The 24,327-nt window shown below is 33.0% G+C and overlaps 1 protein-coding gene and 1 long non-coding RNA gene across 4 annotated transcripts in view; both read right to left on the bottom strand.

The window, feature by feature from the left end:
• Bdp1 (transcription factor TFIIIB component B'' homolog Bdp1) overlaps window positions 1-17,201 on the bottom strand; it is a 34,902-nt gene extending 17,701 nt beyond the window's left edge. The window contains exons 1-2 of one of the 3 annotated variants that reach the window (XM_023166711.2): window positions 16,374-17,201; window positions 2,888-3,096 (exon numbers count right to left, since the gene is read on the bottom strand). In XM_023166711.2, coding sequence (XP_023022479.2) covers window positions 2,888-3,096; window positions 16,374-16,917 — 753 coding nt within the window. In that variant the 5' untranslated portion in view covers window positions 16,918-17,201. Of the gene's footprint in view, window positions 1-2,887; window positions 3,097-12,408; window positions 12,461-15,328; window positions 15,476-16,373 lie in introns of those variants that run through there. The other 2 variants (XM_074178130.1, XM_074178129.1) reach the window with 2 other exon arrangements.
• Window positions 17,202-19,143: 1,942 nt separating this feature from the next.
• On the bottom strand, window positions 19,144-24,045 carry LOC141483462 (uncharacterized). Its single transcript, XR_012466107.1, has 2 exons — window positions 23,864-24,045; window positions 19,144-19,948 (listed from the first exon to the last, which is right to left on the bottom strand). It is a non-coding gene; the product is annotated as an uncharacterized lncRNA (long non-coding RNA).
• Between the last annotated feature and the right edge of the window lie 282 nt (window positions 24,046-24,327).

Raw genomic sequence — 24,327 nt, 5'->3', positions numbered from 1 at the left:
TGCGCAGTAAGTCTTCATCCGGTAAGACATCTGTTTGAGACCTAGTAGAAATGAAATCGCTTTCTACATTTTTCAAGTTTGCAGGGAGCTCTTTTTTTACTTTTGCAACTTTTAATTCCTTAAGTTCCTGCCATCTACCCTTACTATCAGTATTACGTAGTTTGTAGTTTAAATATGCCCTTTTCTCGTAGCGTATATCGATGTAAGTATAATTCCTCAATTGTTTATAGTAATCCCAATGATGTGCTAGTTTTGACTTTTTGAATCTAGTTAATGCATTGTCTCTCAATTTCTGCATCAATCTTATGTTCTCAGTTATCCAAAGAGTGTAATTTTGTTTTTCAAAGAGTTTTTTCTTGGTGAATGACATCAAGAGTTTTTGTAATGAAATAATTCATGAGATTTACTTTAACATCTATATCTACAGTTTCATATCAGTTTATCAGCACTGAATCTGTCAATATCGATATGTCTAATGTTTCTTTAAGTTATTTTTTGTTTTTTTCCATTGGGTAAGTTTCAAAGGAAAATTCTGAAAGTAAACTCCATTATAATAATAGAATCTTACAGATATGGAAAGTGTGTTTTCAATTAATTCATTTTATGTCAGAGGTTCCAATTCCAAGAATACAGAAATGTTAAAACAACTAACCAAGTATACACATTTTTTATATTCATACAAAGTGAAAGAAGTTCACAATTCAATAAGAAGTGAAAGTAAAATCATTTTTATAGGCAAGAAGCTCACAGTAGCATCTCTCAACCGACAGTGATAATTTTGGTTTCATAATGTTATGTTAACGTTGTTATGTTCTCTACCATTTTATATGATCTGATTAAAGTGAAGAAACATTTTATTTCTCATTCATTTTTTCACAAAACGATATGATAAGTGGTTTCTAAAGGGTACTTGATTATCAAATAACTCAGGGTGAAAGAGTGGTGCGATTCAATTTTTTTATCATTCAACATCAACAAAACAAATGTGGTCACGTTTAGATGTAACATAGGAGAAGTACACTTGGAAAATGTAAAAATTGAAAATTTGGAGAAAAACAAATTTTTAGGGCTCTTCGTTGATGAAAATTTAAAATTTGATTCCCATGTCGACTACTTATGTAAAAGACTATCAGCAGGATGCCATGCAGTGCAAGAGAGTTACATATTACACTATCACAAGATCAGTTTATTTTGCACAAATTGAGTCCTATTTACGTTTTGGAATTTGTTTCTAGGGAAATTGTGCACAATTTCGTTTCAATATGGTATTCTCTCTACAAAAAAATCCTATAAAAGAGATTTGCACTATGTAGATGTCTCCTGTTAGCCATATTCAACTATACAATGTCTCGTAATTCATGTGATATCCTCTGACGTCTACGAACTGCAAAAATTAGTCTTGAATATGACATTTGTTTTTGAATTTCGTTTTGATATTAGCTTGTTAAGCAAGGGCCATAGAGAATCACCATAATTGAACAATGACAGCACCAATGTCTCACAAAGAATAGCTTTTACATAAGTTGGATAGTTTTCAACTAGAGTTCAATGTGCCATGAATCAGTAGTGGAACTGATCAATGTTTTTACCTACCACACCTAGAACCGATATGTTATTCAAATCTCCCTTATTTGCAATGTACTATAAATTAAAACAGTATATTTTGTTTGCAAATCATCACACTCACTTGAAATTTGTTATTTTTTCTTTTAAATATTTCATGAATATATTACTATTATATTATATATTTCCTGATATCAACACTTTCATCTCAAAATTGTATACTGTGTCCTGTAATTGGGTCTAGTGTCTGTTTGGACAATAACATTTTTATTTTTTTTTATAAGCCAATGCCGGCAGTTTATTGTTGATATTTGATATTCATGTTGGAACATGAGTCACAGTGTTTTTTTAGTCCGAATATTATTCTTCTTATTATTATATTATATATTGGCTTTATTGACATTTATCTTTAAACAGTGATCTGCAGTAGTTCTATCGAAAACATCAATGTCTGTATTGATGACAACGGAGGCAGTTTTCTTGTCTTCCAGAAGAAAGCTGTAATAGATTTGTGTGTCATTAGCATGAAGATGAGCAGAACATTTGTCAAGGCAATCTGTGTCACCTGAAATGTATATGGTGAACAGTAACGGCTCTAGAATGGATCCTTGGGGTACACCATCAGCCGAAGATGCTCATTCTTGAATTGGTTATCATCTATACATACTTTTTATTTTCTCGCTGTCAAGTAACTTTTGAAAAATGTCAGAGTTGCCTCAGAGAGCCCAATGAAGTGCAAGATGTTTAATAATAATCGTTGATGTATAGTATCGAATGCACAGCTGAAGTCCAGACGAGTTAATCCTTGATCAGTAGCTTGAATCAGCGACATGCAAGTAGGCGGTTGTGCAACTATAGCCCTTTCGAAGTCCAGATTGAACTGTAAGAAGCAATGAAAATCTTTCCAGATGACCTAGAAACTGCTCTTTGATAGCCCTCTCCAATACTTTGGACAATGTTAGTAAAATGCTTATTGCATTGCAAGTCCCTATATTCAGCAGGACTAGACTTCTTAGGTAGAACTTTAACAAGAGCTCTGCCCCCATTTCCGGAAAACTCTTCTACAGTAATATTATACAATTTTAAAACCAGATGATTTAAAACTCACTTTCAAATTCATGTAGTCAACCCATAACACAAAATGTCAAATGAGATTTTTAAATGGAACAGAAACTTTACATCTCATCAAGTTTACTTCAAATTTATTTATTTGCATGTTTGACACCATTTACTCAGTCTAGATAACAAACAATTTTTTTTCTGAGGGGCATTTTGAGAAGACCCAAAAAAGTAACATAACTGTTGAACTGCTAAATCAACTTACCGAATCATTTCTAATCCTGTGTTTCCTACTTTCATCTTCAGATTCACTGGCACTGTAACTTGCTTTACGTTTGCCAAATCTAGGTACGGCCTTAATTCTTGTTCGATTTATCTTACTAGGGCTTAGTGGAGGAGGATATTCTGTATCAGAATTTACTGTATTGCTCACAAGTTGGATAGGTTTGTCTGACGGTTTCTCTTTTCCTGATGCTGAAATGAATTTGATATTTGTTTTGGGTTTGTCATTTTACAATAAATGTAATAGTAATGAATTCAACATAATCATAGTTGATTTTATAGGTATGAAAACATACAGAAATTTCACCATACACGTTTTTGATCTGGCAACATAGTTTCATCAAAAATATTTTACTTCAGGTTGTCAAACTTAGGAACCATAACGACTGTGTCTGCCAAACATTTTTTCCACAACTAAGAACGATGATAATAGTCTTATAGAAGATAAATAAATTCGTTTTTTCACCATACATCAAAAAGGAATTTTGGAGTGTAGAAGAACATGATACAGAATGAGGCAAGGTAGAATACATTGAGTAAAAACTGATATATGTGCCTAATCAGTTTATTCAACCTACTGACAAGCAACAAGAGCATCTTATTTTCACATACAAATTGATATAGGCACTTTTCTCTGAAGAAGAGAACTTTAGTTATTGATGACATGTCCACACTCCCAGATTATGTTTCAAAAGCATTTGTTCTATAAATAAATGATTATCTTGTGATAGACTAGTTTCCTGGATTTCTGAAAATTGCTGTAGTTATTCCGCATTTCAAGGGTGCTGTCAAAGACAATACAATAAACAATAGACTCGTAAGAAAGAAAAAACAATGTTCAAAGAACAGTACATTCTTATTCAACGAAAGTCATTTTTTGTGGAGGAAAACATCAGGTTTTTTATCGACCTTTTTTTGGGTAATTGTTACCTTCCACAATCTGAAAAAATATAAAAATTATAATGGAGAACTTTATACAAGTGTAGAAGGGCAAACTTTTTAGTTTACCCCGATATTCTTATTGACAAAATTTTGCTTGATATTACAATAGTCAAAAGTACTTCAGATTAGAAGAAAGTCGTGATATATCTTTGAAATACTAACAATTACCAATATAACACAATTTAAAATATTCATAAAATACCATTTGCATTCTAGTCTAATATTTCCTCAAAGAATTTATTCAGCTAGTGACAAGCTTTATCAAATAAGTGTTTTACAGCTCTACTGAAAAGTAGGGCTGGCAGGTGGTGGAAATTTTTTTTTGGCATTGTTTTTTTAGGGTACTTAGGTATAGGTAATGGTAACAAATCGTTACTGTGTTGTGTTGTATTGCAATAAAGCCCCTGATCTACACCGAATTTCTTATGGATCATACAGGCATTTTCAAAATATAAATGCATGTCAGAGTCAAGATCTTTTTTCTAATGAATAATGTTGTGCAAGAATATTGCCCCCATAAACCTATATCACAGCCTTCTTTTAGAAAATGAATACAGAGCTATTCTCCCGAGACAGATTCCATACATTAGTTGGGATTCTATTGATGCAAAATATATTATCCTAGATACAGACACATTAAATTCATTTGAAATTCACCGAGTCTTCAAGCGCTCTGATGCCAGTTTTTTGCATAAACTCAATATGTGGTTATTAAATGAGAGATTGTCATCAAATCAAGGCCCAAAGATTTAGATGTTGACTCTGACTCAATTTTTCAATTTTACTTGTTCCCTCCTTACCCAAAATAATTGAAAAAATCGTCACGAAAACAGTTAATATTTTTCTCTAAAATAATAAAATGTTTCAAAATGAAAAAAGTACAAACAACACTATTTCCAACTTTCTCTATAGGGATTAAATTATGGTGTCTCAGCAACAGGTGTATTCTGTGCATTTGGCGCAGAACATCATGGAAAACTGCAATATTAGATTCAGAAACGTGCACATTATATAGTTTGAATCATACTTATTGTACAGAAGGGCAGATGAGACTTTCAACAGATAATATAGAAAAAATCAAAACAGGAGTGCCTCAAGGTTCCATTCATTTCATTGGCTTTGTTATGATGAATGTATGTTCTTGGTATACACCATGATGTAGAGCAACTAAATGAGTTTCTATTGTATCTTATTGAGAAAAAAAAAGCTATTCATCATTTTTCTGTTGTTTAGTTTGAGCTACTGTTGTTGATTTGGAAAATGAAGTCTCCTTCCCTTTTTGGAATCTAACGAGAAATTTTATAAGGTTTCGCCCTGGAAGATCGACGGAGAGTGCCTCGGTGGCTTTTCTCGATTACGTCTATACTGCATTGGATCGCGGAAGGTTTATTGGGGTACTCTTCTTTGACCTTTCTAAGGCATTTGATTCTATCAATATTAATGTTGCTCTGGGCAAATTATCTGGACTGGGATTTCGGGCATTTTTTTATCGTGGCTCGCATCTTATATTGAGTATCGGAAAATTTCGATGATTGTAGATCTCAACTTTTTGATGTTGATTTAGGGGTTCCTCAAGGATCAGTTTTAGGTCCCTTGATTTTTCTTCTGATTTTTCTTCTTACCAAATTATTTGAGCACTGAACACATTTTTTTGTATGCAGATGATACGACAATTGCCACTGATGCTGAAACCCCAGAAGAACTTGTGCAGAAAATGAATAATTTGTCAAAAGAATTTATTGATTGGTGTAGTGACAATTCCTCAATTGTCAATCCTGACAAAACAGTATGTCTACAGTTTTATTCTCGTACAAAAATCTCAAATGACTATTTTGTTCGCGTAAACAATAAAAATATATATTTTTTGGATTCAATAAAATTTCTGGGCATATATTCAGATGTAAATTTAAAGTGGTATACACATGTTGATCAGGTGTGTAAGAGGGTCAATAGTAGTTATTATGCAATTTTGCAACTGAAAAATATATTCACACTAGAGCAATTAATAAATGTGTACTATGCTCTCTCATATTCACATATTTTTTATAATATTGTCCTTTGGGGAATTACGGCCAATGCTCACAGAGTTTTCATCAGTCAAAAAAGATTAATTCGTCTAATCTTTGGCTTAGATTAGTCTGGTTCACATGTACTCGATTTAGCTCTTTTTGGTGACATTTTTCAGCCCTGTCCAAAAATTACGACTAAGGTGTCATTCGATTCGTATTTTTGCCTAGAAAGTTTAAGGTAAGGTCCGAAAACGCGTCGATAAAATTGTCAATTGTCAATAAAAAAATGGAAAATAACAATTTTTTTATTTTGGCAACGGTAATCTAATTTTTTGCCTATTAAGGATAACTTCACCAAAGGAAAAAAATGCCAGGGTTTTAGTTTAATAATTATATGGATTTTTTATAAACTTTCAATTCAGAAAAAGTTATTAATTAACAAATTTATAATTAACGTTAAAATTGGGATAAACATTTTTTGACTGCGGATTATTGTTTATTGATGTATCCCAACATTACATGAATTTTTTCATTCCTTAATATTTACATTTAATATGTTTAAATAATTTTTTTTGTTTTTATGTCAGAGTGACGAAAGGTGCGCGGAAGCTACCCGCTTTTGGCTCTATTTTCAGGGCTCTGTAAAAATTATAAATAATCGAGATACAGTTTCGGGAGTCGGGACTTTTTTTTACGCAAATTCATTGATCTTTTCAAATCTTTTTTCAAACTTCCAAAATTTTGAACATTTTCCGAGATATTAAGGAAAAACTAAAGCCCCATTTTTTTTTCACTTAATTGTTTATAACTTTTGTAATTTTTATCGGGGCGTTTTTCGGACCTTTCCTTAAACTTTCTCGGCAAAAATACGAATCGAATGACACCTTGGTCGTAATTTTTGGACAGGGCTGAAAATAATTACAAAAAAAGTACATGTGAACTAGACTAGATTACCGAATGACTTGTAGGAATCATTTTAAAAAGTTTAAATTACTAACGGTACCATCGATCTACATTTATAAAACTGTAACATATGTTAAACTCAACATCAAGAGCTTCTCAAAAAATTCTGACTCTCATGACCATGCTACGAGGCATGGTGACTTATTTAGAAGTATAAAGCACCGTACATCACTTTACGAAAGCAGTTCTAAATATAATGGAATACGATTTTTCAATCATCTCCCAAGTGATATCAAAAACGAAACAAATATTAATACATTCAAAACAAGATTGAAAAAATATTTAGTGGAGTCCTGCTTTTATGACATTAGTGAATATTTTGCTAATTCATAGTTTTTTTCATTTGTCGTTTGCTTGTTTGTATGGACGATATGTTTAAAGTAATATAGTTATGTGTACCTATATATGTCTATGTATATACATCTTATGGCTTGTCCTATATCATGTGTATGATCTTAAAGGATGAATAAAGATGATGATTATTATTATTATGGGATCTTCGCGTTGTGATCGCATATTGATTATATATAACATTGTAAGGAATAACGTGTAGGAAGAAATGTAGAAAGTTTCACTTTTTGATGGAACAAACTTCAACAATTGGAAGTTCTGCATGGCAACGTTGCTGAATAAAATGTATCTGTTAGAGCAGCTACCTATTAACATGGTTAGGTTAGAAGTGAGTGGTTATATTCACTTCACTGTAACCTACATGGGTTTATTATGGCTCCAACTTAATAATACTCAGCCAAATTAGTCCAGCCTCTTGATGAAGCTGATTAACTTATTTGGTGAGTGATCTTTAGGTCAGATGGCAAGAGTGAAACTGTGCCAAACTATGAAAACCTGATCTGGTCCATAGTCGGACAGGCACAAAGTATGTATTCTCCTGTTTCAAAAATTCTCAAATACTGACGGTACCTGCATACTGTTTTCTGAGAGTCCAAGTCTCTACATATGATTCAAACGACAATAACCTGTAACTTCTTCGATTGACGACTTGTTTATTTTGTGGAAATTCATGTTCACTGAGGATACACTACAAAAACACACTTTTGTCTATTTTCCACTATATTTCTTTATTGTTGACCGGTTTCGGCTATTACACCATTTTCAAAACTAACTGATTACATTTAAATCTGAGTAATTTATACCTATGTTGCTTATTCTATCGTAAATTATTTGATATACCTGATACCCGGTACCTGCGTTTCATATACCTGTAAAATCCATGAACATAACAAAGCTTTCAATATAATGTAGGTTGTGGGATCTGGATTATAAGTTCAGGAGAGGACTATTATTTAAATCAAGTTGTTCGTTGAGGACAATAGAATTGGGATTTTTCTTTGACCTGTTTATTTCCATAGATTCCACAGATTCATCATTTTCCCTTTTTCGCATGTGTGTAGGATCTTTAAATTATCTTTATCTAATTTATGTTTCGAATTTTGAAGATGTTCGTACATTAATGATTTTTTATATTTCGAATTTTGAAAATGTTCGTACATTAATGATTTTTTATCCGAAATGACATGTTCGCGGTACCTTGTATCAAAATTTCTCCCAGTTTGGCCTGTATACAGGGTGTCCCTGGACTTCCTCTTTTCCTCTCGGGAATGTATAGATGGGGTCAAAATATCACCAGTACTTCATATAACTTTTTTTCCTAAAAGTCTTCGTAACCAAGTTACGGGCCCTCGAAGTTACAAAATGAAAAATGTTTTTCTTTGATAACTTTTCAAGTGAATATTCAAAATCATCCAAATTTTGGTAATTGACTAAACAAATGAATTACGTCGATGAGCTTTCATGCAGGAGTCAGTTGTTTTGCTACAAAGTCAGGAACGGACTACCCCCGATGGTCCACACCCCAAAACTTTGAAATGACAGATATTTTTCAATATTTTTCAAAAAAATAAGGTTACTTGGACAATTTTATGAATAAAAGTACTCGTGTGGAAAGTCGATCGGAGCAACGAGTCTTGATAAAAATGTAGTTCTACTCGACGACATCAAACCCGCTCGTCCACCATTATTTGAAATGAATAATTATCAAAGCAGAAATAATAATGATAACGTTAATTCAACAACATTTATAACAGGAATAATACAAAGTATGCTAAAATGAAGTCGTAAACAAAAAGTACAGTACCTATATGGAAGTTTAAGTCACAATTGTGATAGCAGATATTTTTTCAAAAGAAATATCAAGTTCTGTAGATTCGTGGTGTTTTTAAACTAACAAGCTACTCTACTATGAAATATCGAATTCATTCCATATTTTGTATGTACATAATACGTGTGGAATAATCACGTTTCGTGTTGATCAGTTATCTGAATCTCATGAAACTCAACATTCGAATGTTTCAAATTCTTCTTCACAGCTAAACTGTTGAGGAGTTTCACTGATAATTATAATTTTATGGGAGAAATTCTTTAACACGAATCTAAATTTAGCTGAAAAAACGCACATCGGAAAAAATATTTATTATACTAATAAAAAGCAAACGAATGAACTACAAAAACGGCTGCACATGATCAGGTGAAAAATATCCAGGGAATAATTATGTTCCATTTCTTTCACAGATGTTGACAAAAAACCTTTTAGAAAGTTTTGATAAAAAATGAGAAACTGGAATGCGATTTTGTTTTGTTGAGTGGTGCGTTGTCATATGACTATCATTGTATTGTCAATATTCTATAGGATATTTTGAATTTTTTTTGATATGGCCGAACAGTTTACATTCAATGAATATGCAGATATGCATGTATTTTATGGACGAGCATTTTGTAATGCTGCAGAAGATCGTCGTCTGTATTCCGAGCATTTTCCCAATCGAACGGTACCGTCAAGAGAAACATTCGAGCGTGTCGATCGCAGCTTGAGGGAGACAGGTATGTAATAATTGATAATTAATTTGAGCACGTTGTTTTATTTCGATATTATTGTAGGTACAGTTTTGCCAAAAACGAGGTGGTGAGGGCGCTCCTAGGACTGTACGTACCGTTGTATTGGAGGAAAATATTTTGGAAGCCGTCGCTGATGATCCTTCAATGAGCATCAGAAATCTATCAGAACAGTTCCATACATCCAAGTCTACTATTCATAGAATAATTAGGGAACAACTGCTCCACCCATTTCACATCCAGAAGGTACATGCCATGACACCTCAAGATTTTCCAGCACGACTGGAATATGCCAATTGGTTCATGGATAGGCAAAGAGACTTTTATTGATCGAGTTTTATTCACTGATGAAGCAGGTTTCAGTAGAGATGGAGTTATCAACTCTCATAATCTCCATATATGGGCCGAAGAAAATCCCCATGGGATATTGCAAACCAAACACCAACGGAAATTCAACGTGAATATTTGGGCTGGTATCATAGGAAACCATCTTATAGGACCATTCGTTCTACAGGACCGATTGAATGGAGAACGTTATTTGGAGTTCATTCAGAACGATTTGAATGGACTTTTGGAACATGTTCCATTGCAAACCCGAAGAGATATGTGGTTTATGCATGATGGCGCTCCTCCTCATTTTAGTTTGATTGTGCGTGACCATCTGAACCATATTTTCCACAATAGATGGATTGGTAGAGGTGGGCCATATTCATGGCCATCGCGGTCTCCGGATTTAAATCCATTGGATTTCTTTCTGTGGGGGCATCTAAAAAGCCTTGTTTACCCTACACCTATTCACACAAGAGATGCATTGTTGAATAGAATAACATTACATTGTGAAGCCATACGAAACGACCCTGGAATGCTATTTCAAGTACAGAGAGGGTGTCTTCGCAGACTAAGAAAATGTATAGAGAGAGAAGGTGGTCATATCGAGCAGTTTCTGTAGCGGATTTTTCATTTCTGTTTGCTCTTGAGGCTCTTGAGTTTCGTTAGTTAAACGTGTTTGCATTATAAAAATTCGTTATGAACATTTTACCTATCATTTCCATTTTCCTTAAAAACTAATATTTTCGAATAATGGTAGACATCTCAGGATAAATGTTGTTGAATTAACGTTATCATTATTATTTCTGCTTTGATAATTATTCATTTCAAATAATGGTGGACGAGCGGGTTTGATGTCGTCGAGTGAAACTACATTTTTATCAAGACTCGTTGCTCCGATCGACTTTCCACACGAGTACTTTTATTCATAAAATTGTCCAAGTAACCTTAATTTGTTGAAAAATATTGAAAAATATCTGTCATTTCAAAGTTTTGGGGTGTGGACCATCGGGGGTAGTCCGTTCCTGACTTTGTAGCAAAACAACTGACTCCTGCATGAAAGCTCATCGAAGGAATTCATTTGTTTAGTCAATTACCAAAATTTGGATGATTTTGAATATTCACTTGAAAAGTTATCAAAGAAAAACATTTTTCATTTTGTAACTTCGAGGGCCCGTTACTTGGTAACGAAGGATTTTAGGAAAAAAAGTTATATGAAGTACTGGTGATATTTTGACCCCATCTATACATTCCCGAGAGGAAAAGAGGAAGTCCAGGGACACCCTGTATATGGCGGGGCATTCACCACATTCTATTCGATATATACCAGATCTCTTCCCTTTGGCATTAAATAATATGTTTCCTCAATTTCCGTTGGATGTGTAGGATGTTTGTAAATTGAATTTTGAGAGATAATTTTTAATATTCTCGGAGATTCTACCAGCATAATTGATACTAACATATTTGTGTTATGGTCTTGTGGAAAAAAAAAAGAAAAAAAAAGGGAAAATGATGAATCTGTTGGAATCTATGGAAATAAACAGGTCAAAGAAAAATCCCAATCCTATTGTCCTCAACGAACAACTTGATTTAAATAATAGTCCTCTCCTGAACCTATAATCCAGATCCCAAAACCTACATTATATTGAAAGCTTTGTTATGTTCATGGATTTTACAGGTATATGAAACGCGGGTACCGGGTATCAGGTATATCAAATCATTTATGATAGATACAACATAGGTATAAATTACTCAGATTTAAATGTAATCAGTTAGTTTTGAAAATGGTGTAATAGCCGAAACCGGTCAACAATAAAGAAATATAGTGGAAAATAGACAAAAGTGTGTTTTTGTAGTGTATCCTCAATAACCTGTAAGTTGTGAGGTCCTTCTTGCTGTAGTCATGGTTTGGTGGCGTACTTAGAAAGATGTATAAATGCCTTGGAATGGAACAATCCTGGTAGAATTTGCCAGGAGTCTGAAACACTTCTTGCAATCCAGATGTTCAATGTTTGTTTGGCAAAGCCTTAAGTGATGCCAATGAAAGCTGGGCCATCGAAATGTTCGTTGAAGAAAAAAGTATACCAATAATTAGAAAGCTGAGAAAATAGCATTTGATATTTAAAAAGTTCTCATCAATTTGTTTGAAAGAAAATGAATTGTAAGTCAACTTTTATTTCAAAAAAATCTCCCAACAATGATATCCTGAGCATCGCAAGAAAGTCTGTTTTCTCATTTACTCAAGTTCGACATTATAAGTCAACACCTACGTTCAAGTGGTGCCACAGTTGAAAAAACAGACATTGTGCGCTATCTGAATATGAAATTGTGGTCACCACAAACAAAACATTACCTGCAGAATATATCACACTGAGTTTTGTCAAATTCATACTTGAACTTTACTGAAAACACGTTTCACTCCATGACGGTATAGTCGGATTGCTGTTGAACTCAGTTGAATTTGATCTACGATCTTCTTCAGTTTTTGCAGCCCCAATTAATCGTCTCTATAACAATTAAACTGGCACGAAAATCACTGCCATTTTAAATCTGCCGTTTTGTATTTAGCTGTCAAAATGGTAGTGGCGTCGGATATTTCTCACCATTATTAAAAATATTATAATGTGATCATAGTTAGATTTTGGTTGGAAGGGTAAACTTCTCATTATCTGTGCTCAGCAATTTAAATATTTTCGAAGCGTCAAATCTAGAATATTGGAGTTGTCTTGCTCCCATTTCAAAAAAGTGTAATTTGTTAATCACTGAGTTGATTATTCTTTTACTACAGAACTCAGTTGAGCAATACAAGTACATTTAACCTTTCGATAATCACATAATGTGGACAACACAGGAGTTTCTTCTGCTTTTAATTAAGTTTTTTAATAAACTGGTTTCAAAACCTTGTGTTTTAAAACAACTATTTGAATACTGGGTTTTTGAGGAGACATGACTAGTCTAAAAACATATCTGAATATGTAAGTAACTAATCATGATGGATGTAAATTATAAATTAGGTATTTCTGAAAATTTGATTTTATTGTGACTGTGATTCAGTTCAACGACACAAGAAATGTGCATACTTTTGTCTGACTGAATTTGAGAGAGCTGACAGAACAAGAAGTGCCGATTAAGAGTGAAAACTTAGTTTGTGTAGTGGCAGTCAACATCATAGTCCAGGAAAAACAAGTTAGGTCATTGAATGTGATTATTACTATTATTCAAGAGTCAGTAGAGAAGTCAGTAGAAGTTTCAAGAAATGTTAGTCAAATAATAAACCTTTCTGACCCAATTATGATAAGAAATACTTTTCATTTAGGTAGATATGATAGAAAAAAAATCAACCTTTGAAATTTATCTCGAACAGTAGTGATAAAGCTCTTTATACATTTTGTAATAAAAATAAAATCGAAATTCAAAATATAAATATATTAGGGGATCAAACACATAGTTTATTATTTATCATTGAAGAAAAAAACTAACTGAAACGATTGGCCAAGGTATTTTAGATAAAACAATGAAATACATTAACAATATACCTCTCCATTGCTAACAAGCCAGAAAGAAACAAACTGATTACAAGATAACCTACCATATTCAAGAAACACTTCATCGTGAGATTTTCACTAATATGTAAATAAAACCTACCTAATGAAGCTTGTACCACCGAAGATATGGGTGATTTTGAGATTTATATTGAAGACTGTAAGGTGGTAGGTCTAATACTCATACTGCAAATCATCATACAGGTGGAGTAGCCACTATAGTTGAAAAGACTTTTTGTTTCAAAAATCACTTTCAATATTTATCTGAAAAATGTTTTTCTTCACAGGGACAAATATATGTTATTATCATTTCAGTCTAATATGACAGTTTAGCAATCTCAATTTACCCATACATTGACTACCGTGCCACAACTTTAGTCTCACTGCTTGATGGCAATTGCATTTTAGTGTTACAAAAATCACAGAACAGAGGAGTGTGTTTGCTACTAATACATAATATAACTCTTATCATGTCAATGATCCAAATTTTGAATTGGTCGACTGTAAAAAATAGAAAAGGTGTATTATTTTTCCATAATTTTCATTTATGAAATTCTCTCTGGAGAAACTCCATTGTATTTCAATAATTTCATTGTCTATCATAATCAGATTCAGAATTACCCTACATGAAAAAAAATTTTTGTTTAAATTGAAAGGGTATATCTTTGAGAGAGATTAATTTTTGGAAAAGTTTTGGCCTTCTACTTCTCCATCTTGATACAAAATATGTGGGAATCTTCCAAAGAAAGAAAGGAAGCAATAAATTTCAAAAATCAACTCTACACAAAGATGTGTTGATCATACAAAGAAGTAACTATCAGAAACAAACTGGAAGAAAAAGCCCTCTCGAAACAGCAATTTTCATATAAACACACAAAAGAAAAATACTTTCGAAACAAATACTTTTTTATGAACGCTGAATTATAAGAAAAACAATTTTCTCTATTCCGTTTGTATTCCAAAAATTCGCATGAAATCGAATTATATATCATTCACATGATTTCTACACAATATAATTAATGAAAGAAGTGAAATTTCATTTACATAGAACATCCTCACTGCTAAACATGCGATGTTTCGCCATAGCGGCCTTATCGGCTCTTCACTAGCAAATATGGATAACATTATAAAAAAAATACTCTATTCGTTCATAATTACGACTTTTTGTCACGGAATGGGTTGATTCCACCCATATCATCAATCTTGTTTTAATTGAAAGGGAATATTTTTAGGAGAGATTAATTTTTGGGAAAGAAAGTTTTTGGCCTTCTATTTCTCCATCTTGATACAAAATATGTGGGAATCTTCCAAAGAAAGAAAGGAAGCAATCCATTTCAAAAATTACCTCTTTACAAAGATGTGTAGACCACGCAAAGAAGTAACTTTCAGACAACAACTGGAAGAAAAAGCCCTCTCGAAATTAGCTATTTTCATATAAACATTGAATTACACGAAAGAAAAATACTTTTGAAACAAATACTTTTATATGAACGCTGAATTAAAAGAAAAACACTTTGCCCTATTCCATTTATATTCCAAACATTCCTATGAAATCGAATCAGATATCATTCACAGGATTCCTACACAATATAATTAATAAATGAAGATCATGCAAAGAAGTAACTTTCACACACAAAATTGATTCCCAAATTTTTTTGTATCGAGATGGAGTAGTAGAAAGCCAAAAATGTCTTTCCCAATAATTAATGAAAGGAGTAAAATTTCACTTACATGGAACACTGTCATCCTCACTGTTGGACATCCGATGTTTCGTTGTAAGACAATGGCCTTATCGGTTCTTCAGTAGCAAATACGGAAAATATTATGAAAAAAAAAACACTCAATTCGCTCATAATTACGACTTTTTCTCATGGAATGGGTTGAATTCACCCACGTCATCGATGACAGTATATAAATAACATTCATTCGCTTATTTGATTAAATCCCGGCCATAGGAATCTTGTTTAAATTGAAAGGGTATATTCTTTGGAAGATTACCACATATTTTGTATCAAGATGGAGAAGTAGAAGGCTAAAAACTTTCTTTCCGAAATAATTTTTGTATTTCACAAATCAATATTTTGAGGACTATGAACTTTCTATGTCAGACTCTTAATGTACAATATACTACCATATGATATTGAAAAAAAGTAACTATTTGCATAATTTCAAACATCCTTCAACTGAGTATTTGAAAGCTCACTATGAAACATTCTGAGTTTTAAACCATTTTCAAACTGATACCACTGTGCAATTAATTTTTTTAAACTTTTAATGCATTTTTTGCAATTGAATGATAATTACTTCCAGCTCATAATTATAACAGTCCCACTCTGTATATTAGGTTGTAAATTTCAATAAAGTATCATTATAAATTCTCATTTGCATATTTTGGAATAAAATAAACTTGAAAGCTTCATATATATATACGACTAGGTATTTAGGAACACCCTCTATAGACCTCGTTGATGTTATATAAGAATATTCACAGTGCCAAAGTGTCAATTTTCAAGTTATCACTACTAAAGATGAGGCCCAAAAATTGACTTCTTTCTCTATATATTTGGCTTTTGAAGATATTATTATTAATTCATACAAAACTACTGCTGGTAGTGGCTTCAAACACACCTGTTTTCAGTCTGTATTGAAATTGACAATATTCTAAAAAAACACAAGACAGTTATTGGAAATGTTAATATTTGTGTTTCTTATTTTTCATAGGTGGTGGGAGTATGAATCAATACTTTGAAATGTTAACAAGCAAGCAAAAATTTACCTTTTGCACCTTCCAAATGGGAAAAAGAATTACTTATCGGTAGTAAAACTGTCTCATCCAAAGTGTACACACTTTCCCCAGAAACAGTACTAAAAGACACTTTTTGTTTTCCATTCGTTTGAGATGATTCGTCAGTACTGACATTCTCGTCACACACTCTGTTTTCTTTAGGATACTCTCTTTGATTATCTTCTTGATGCTTATTACCATCTGAATCTTCACACTTGTATGAAACATTTATTGATTCTGGGATTTTGATTATGTTTCTTTGACTAGAGGCTTCATCGAAATTTTCTACCCTTTCAATGCTTAAGTTTGGTGCAGATTCAAGATTTTTATCACTACTACTTTCACTCTGACATTTTTCATCAGGGCTAATTATTTTATCTTGATCTCCCTTTTTTATTGGGTCCCGGGTAACATCTTGAGCTTCACTAGTTTCAAAAATTTCTGATTTGATATTTATATCATTCACATTTTTTCTTCGCTGATTACAAACATTAGCAACTATCCCCTTTATTCTATTCCTCCTCAAAGCCATCATTAATGAATAGAAAAATAATGGAAATAAGGAATTCAACACATTCTATTTCTTTGAGAATAAAAAGAATCCATTCTTAGAATAGAAAGAATTCACTTTCTATATAATAAGATGAAAAGTTTAAGACAACTAAATTACAGGTATATGGCAGGCAAAACCGTAACTTTATAGATGATGAGAAATGAAATCATCTAAAACTGCAACAGATTGAGTTTATGAGATCTTTGTGACTATCAAATTTCAATCCAGAACCAGAATCCAATTCATAACCTCAAATTATTTTATTTTTTCCAAATCTTCTTCTCGTCTTCCCGTTTTCAGGTCTTTGCTTCTTTTCTGGCGCAGTGGACCTGTCTTCTCCTGAAGCATAACGGTCATAATAAAGCACCAGCGGGGTTAGTAAAAGGTGTCTTTGGGTTCGCAGTTCGGACGATTCTAAAACGGTTGAAAATAGCTACACAACGATTTTTGAGAGTAGACTCAAGTCGTTGAGTCATTGAGCTTCTAGGAGAAATTAGCCAAGATAAAAACAAAATAATAAATACTAATGAAAACCTAGTTGATAATAAAAAAAAAACATAAATCGCGGTTATTTTATCCTAATGATCAGCTGAATATTGTAGTGGAGAAATTGTTCCAAATTGTAAAATATCCTCTTGGGTAAATGAGGATTATCATCGGCGAGGCCGTTAGAGGGAGAGAGGCCAAGACGACATTTCAATATTTAAATAACTATTCGAGTGCTTGAGAGATATCATTTGAGTTCGTTTTGCGAGGTTTTGGCACATGAATTGAGTGTTAATAACATGCCCCCTGATTGTTCAGGACGTCTATGATCCTTGAGTAGCTCCGATCACAAATTTTCAATTGAAAAACATATCCTTGTCAAATGGCTAATCGGGTGCAAGAACCATTTCACTCTGAATGATTACGAGTTGGCAAGGAAATTTATCTGTGAAATAAAAAATTCAAATAAAAAAATTAAATATCAAAATGTGAAAAATATGAGTCAAAAAATAGTATTCGAAAAATCAGACAAAAATGAACAATGAATATGGGATTCAAAAAAATTAAGAAACACTAATTTGTAAAGAAAACAAATTGTAATCTGAAATGAAGAAAAAAAATGAATGGATAGAATAATAGGCCTAGGTCAATAGTATGAGTTTGATTTGAAATATTCAATGTTAAGTTTTTTCACATTCTAATTTTTTTGTATTATTTCAATATTTCCTTTTTCTACTACCTCGAAATTTGAAATTTTTCGGTCCTGGTATTTTTAATAATTTCAACTTCTCAGCCACACATTTTTTATTTCAAGTTCCCATAAATCACTTTCTGAGCGACGGCGCAGCTTAGGGGATTCCCAAGTTGATCTGTGATTCCAGTGTAATAGTTTTATGGCACTTACTACTTATTTTACAAATTAAATGCTTGTGTAGTGATTATTAAATTGGAAAAAAAGAGATGTCAGGTTTAAGTGGACGAAGACGTGATTTAGTATGGAATATTACTAAATATTACTAAACATGTACTTTGTATTGTTAAATAATTTCCGAATAATCATTTTGCAAATGCATGTTACCACAAATCTGGAAATTCAAAATACAATGTGCGATTGTCTGGAATCTTGGAAGCCGGCTACTCACTATGCGGGACTTGCCAAGTACTTGGCAAGTAGCGAGTAGTGTGTATGGCGACTTGTGCTGACGTGTCGAGTTACTTGGACTTCCCATCGGTTGTCGGAAAACGGACCCTAGTCAAAGACGCCAAGTCGATTACTTCCGAATTTGCTTTGTCAGCGCTATACTACGCGGACTTTACTTGGTGAGTTGCTGCGAGAGGTGTTGTTGTTTTGAATAATAAAAAGTTATTTGTTGTGTTGACTTTGAAAAAGTTATATTTATTTTAAAATGACGTGGAGCAATGATGCCACACTTACTTTTCTGGATACATAAAAAGCATAGAATGAGAAACGAGGTATCGATCGATGCCTGGAAGCGAATCCAAATTGAGTTTTTAAGAGAAACTAATTTAGAATGCAGCATAGATGAATTGAAGTAGAAAAAGGAATCTCTTATGGCTACATTTCGTAACTGCAAAATGAAACTAAAAAATAGTGAAAAAAGTGGTGCTGGTCTAAGTGATTTGTACACTCCTAACTGGTTTGCCTTTTCAAAGATGTTAAAATTTTTGATGACCCGTGACTGTTAAAAAAAAACCAATAAATTCAGAGGTAAGGTATTTTTTCAGATAAAACTTGATTAAATTTAACAATACTTTTCCTGCCATGAAACTTTTTCTTCATTCATAAAATATTGTGCAAATCCTTCCCTGATATCATATCGTCTTGATCGATACGCCAGGATCCTGGCACAACATTTCCCTCAACTTCTAGATCGAATGTTACCGTTGGTGTGTAAATTCCTCGTAAAGTTTTGCTTTTACGTAAGAAATTATGCAGGAAACAGCAAGGCATTGTGACAAGAACAACTTTATTTGGCTGTAGCAACATATGTTTTCTCAAGACTCGAAACACGGGGCTCATAATCCCAAAAACATTTTCCACTATTCGGCAGGTACGACAAAGTCGGTAATTAAATACTCTTTGTGAGCTTCCTTTCATATAAAGGCCTGGAAAAGGTTTCAAAATATGTGAACTCAATCCAAAAGCATCATCGGCTACAAAGACGAAGGGTAAACATCTGTTCGTTCCGTTAACTTTCTCGTTCATTGGTAAATTTAATTGATCGCTTTCTATTTTTTCGAATAATAAAGTATTTCTGAAGACAGCTCCATCATTTAATCTTCCTTGGGTTCCACAATCGACGAACGTAAAGCAATAATTAGCATCTACCAAAGCTAATAGTACTACGCTGAAAAAGTGTTTGTAGTTGTAATATTGTGTTCCAGTGTTAATTGGAGACTGCATCATTTTATGTTTTCCATCTATCGCTCCTAAACAGTGTGGAAAATTCCATTGTTTGTCATAATCCAAAGCTAACTACCTCCATTCATGTGCAGTGGAAAGAAGCTGAAAATAAAACCCAATTTTAAAAATCATTTTCGTTTCTCCAAACGACAGCTAATTAATGTACATTTAATTCGTTTTCAGAATGTTCAATTTCATGAGAATGAAGACAAAAACGCTAATCTCACAGTTGGAAGAGGCAGAAACCACAGATAATGACGAGATTACAGCAGTTACTTCAGGTAAACTTCAATGATCCGACCAAATATCTTAAAATTTAATATTTGCATGAATTTTTTTTTCAGAAGAAAAAGTGCCAAATACCCCCGTCATAAAAAAGAGGAAAGTTTTAGCACAAAACCAGGAAGATAAAATTTATGAAAAGATGGAAAGCACATTCAACATGTTGAAACAAAAATGTTACAACCGGAACGAAATGAATGTGTAATTTATGGAGAATTAATTGTAAAAAGGCTGGAACAATTGGAATGCATGTCATGCATGAAATAGATAATGTAATGTACAAAGCTAAATTAAGTTTGAGCCAAAATAGACCCTACACTCTTACACCACTATACCCTAATTCCTACCAGAGTTCATATGTTTCAACACCTTTGCTCTCTCCATCTGACTCTCACAGTACCATACAGAATTCGACTCCATCACCAGCTGAAACCTTTGTTCAAACGGAACACCAGAATGTAAGAGAGTTGTATGAAAATTTCATATAAACAGTTATGTACTTAGGATTATGTTTTTTTTCTACCGATTTGCATTTTCAATTATGTATTAATAATAATAAATATTATATTTTACCTTTATTAAGTCTTGAAGTTCTTTCAATATGGCTGTACATACTTTAGGTACAATAACAGATATTACTTGTGGAGAAATTTTAAACAAGTAATGCAAACTTTTGTAGCTATCCCCAGATACCAAAAAACGTAGAGTTAGAGCTAGACGCTCTTTTGCAGGTATTGCTCTTCTAAATTGTGTATCTTTTTTTGCAATATATGTGTTATGTATATGTATTAAGTAGATTTTCAAAATCTTTATTATGATTGTATTTTAAATTTTCATATTAAAACATTCTCATCCTGCATAGAATGTTGTACGCACCTCGGGCAAAAACAGCTTTAACGCCCTTCGACGTATAACAGCCCTTGGCTACGCCTCAGTCTGTTATTTTCACACCGCTAAAAGCTGTACTTTTTGTCCTAGATGCATAAATATTTTACTATTATTCAAAGATGACACCCACCATCTTCTAGGTTTGCGATTCTTTCTTTTATTTTGAGTAAAAGATAACCATAACTTAAAATAACAAAAGCAGCTAATGTAGTCGTATCGGCGTCCATTTTTAAATTTAACTTGCACTTCCCAATTCTTTCAAGTAGACTAGTAATGTGTACAGTTTTAACTTGGACTTTGATATACTTGCCAAGTATATCCCAAGTCAAGTAACTCGGCAAGTCCCGCGTGATGAGTAGCCGGCTTTATATGAAAGCTTGGCCAACGTTGATTAAAATTTGTGAAGAAAATAGGCAGACGATAGACAATGATATAGGTACAGGCTGAAGTAGGGAATGTAGGAATTAAAAGAAGTGCAGAAGATTTACATTCACTACTAAAACCCATTTCTGTAGAACTTGATACAGTACAAAGTAATACATGTACAATTAGTTATTTTGTACGTATATGGAAGAAGCTTCAAAACAATTTTGGAAATATTGGAAATGACGAGTGTATACAAAAATTCAAAAGTCGGTATGAAATGGCAATGACAAGCAAATTTTTTGTCATATATGCTTGACCAAGGGTCAGGAAGAGGCAACTTTTTTTGAAAACAGTGTCATTTCAAAAGGGACACTGATTGAGTGGTGGAAAAGCCACAAAAATATTGATACCAACATCATTGATGTTATTGAACTTCACACAGCCCAAGCGTCTTTGGCTGGCATTGAAAGAATTTTTTTCTTCCTTTGGGCTAGTGTAGTTGAAACTTCCAAACAGGTTGGGCACAGCTGAAGCCTCCAAACTGTTTTTTATTTAAAGTTTTCAATACATCTGCCGCAAATGAAGATAAATAAATTCTATTTTTGTATTTTCAAACCTTGTTATTTTGAATATTATAACGTTTGAAGATGTTTTTTTGTTAAATTAAATTGTTGTGTGTGTTAATGAAAATAAAAGTTGTCTCAATCATATTAAGCATTTACACTTGTAATACTTTGTATCAAATAAATCTGGTTTAAACCAAATAAACCTAGTTTAAATAAAAAAACCTGTTTTTTTGTTTTTTTTTAAACTTGGTTTTTGCTATCCCTGTGACCATGTGACTTAAGTGAGTATTTGTTTGACATATTCTATTTATAGAGAAATATAAAGACCGTTGCGGGCCCGCCGTGGGCCACAATTGCATGTGACTATTACACAACACATGTATCTCTGTTAAATGTGTACATCGGGTGGTGTGGTGTTGAGGACCGGTCAAGCCTTACCCAGTGCTCTGTGTAGAATTAATACCCTAGATTCCTAGATGGAAACACTTTTCACCTTTTCAGTGGCGGTTATCATTGTTCTTGACGTCTCACTCGATGACGCTGTAGAGTGATCTCTATGTTGGGTACGACTAACCAAAGTTTGCCTCTTGTCATGCGATGCATAACCCCATACCTACTGCATACCCCAGCAATGGCAATCATCACCGGAAAGATGAAATGTGTTCATATCTTGGGTTTTCATTCTAGGTACACGTGTACTGGTAAGACATAACCGACCCCACATCAACCGATGTACAAATTCAACGAATATACAGGTGTTGTGGAATAGCCACATGCAATTGTGGCCCACAGCGGGTAGGAATGAGAATTCTTGCCTAATGTAGTCTTAAGAGCGTACTCATGATGAACATCCTGAGCATTCACTTATTGTGGTAAAGAGGATCGATAAAAATCTCCCAGTTCTAAGTTGAAAGACACATGCCGGCGCACTGACGAGTCTAAACATCAGTTCAATCTGATTCTACATATATTCTTCTTTCTTTATTCTCATTACTTGAGACTCGTACAAACCACAGGCAATTAATCATTTTTTTAAGGCCATCTTACACAATTGCCTTTTTATAATTGAATTTGAAATTTCATTTATATCATTATTATTAAAAGAAAGCAAATCAGAATCCGACTTCTGAGTATTATTCCAATTAATCTTAATATTGAATACTTCAAATCATGATAAATCAGCTTATCTTCATTTTCTTGTTCATATTCTATTGTACTCAACTCAAAATGCCCGTTTTGATTCAATTTGAATTTTTTAAGAATTCGTTGAAATATATATTCACATAAAAAAACTACTACTGAAGACATTAGCTAATTCTCTTATCCCATATTCCATATCTATTATTATGTAATTTGACTCTAGTTCAGATCATGAGTTCATTTTCACAATACTCAATGACTATTTTTGAAAACCACGAACGTTAATATAGTTTTTTGTATTCTACATCGGTCACAAAAATTATTTACACGCTTTATATTAGCTTCACCTGTATGTATGTATGTTTGTTTGTAACTCTCCTTTTTTCATTTCATATCGGGATCTGTATTTGACAGAATTATCGATATTATTGCTTGATCTACTCGCGAACAGATGGCGCTGTAAGTAACCTCCTTGATATAATTCGAACTCACTTTACATGTATTTCTTCATTTGTACTGTATGTATGTATGTATGTATGTTTGTTTTTTTGTATCTCTCAAGCTCGGGATCTGTATTTGACAGAATTATCGACATTATTGCTTGATCTATTCGCGGGCAGATGGCACTGTACGTAACCTCCTTGATATATCGACATTATTGCTTGATCTATTCGCGGGCAGATGGCGTTGTACGTAATCTCCTTGATATATCGACATTATTGCTTGATCTATTCGCGGGCAGATGGCGCTGTACCATAATATAATTCGAACTCACTTTACATGTATTTCTGCATTTGAAAAAAGTATTTTTTTTTAACACGCGCTCCTGCTGCTTTATTTGTAACCCTCCTTTGCGCGCCTGCTGCCTTGGGCTTGGTAGCTGAATTTCAGGCTCTCTCTCCGGAATCGGAAAATATCAACGGTCATTTTTCTAAGCAATATACGGCTGATTGTTCCCAAACTTAAGATAAAATAAATTTAGTTTAAAAAAAACTGAAAAACACGCTTTTATAGTATACCAAACTAAAAAATGAAAAATAAATATAGTTCAAAAAAACTGAGAAACACGCTTTTATAGTATACGAAACTAAAAAATGAAAAATAAATATAGTTTAAAAAACTAAGAAACACGCTTTCATAGTATACGAAACTAAAAAATGAAAAATAAATATAGTTTAAAAAACTAAAAACACGCTTTCAAAGAACATCGAACTAAAAAGTTAAAAATCTTATTTTAAA

The sequence above is a fragment of the Leptinotarsa decemlineata genome, unplaced genomic scaffold (genome assembly GCF_025532065.1).
Source record: "Leptinotarsa decemlineata unplaced genomic scaffold, Ldec_3_MD MMD2_tig00003348_RagTag_RagTag, whole genome shotgun sequence".
In the NCBI taxonomy this organism is placed as follows: Eukaryota; Metazoa; Arthropoda; class Insecta; order Coleoptera; family Chrysomelidae; genus Leptinotarsa; species Leptinotarsa decemlineata.
The sequence above is the reverse complement of the archived record's forward strand: the minus strand, read 5'-3'. Positions and strand labels throughout refer to the sequence as shown.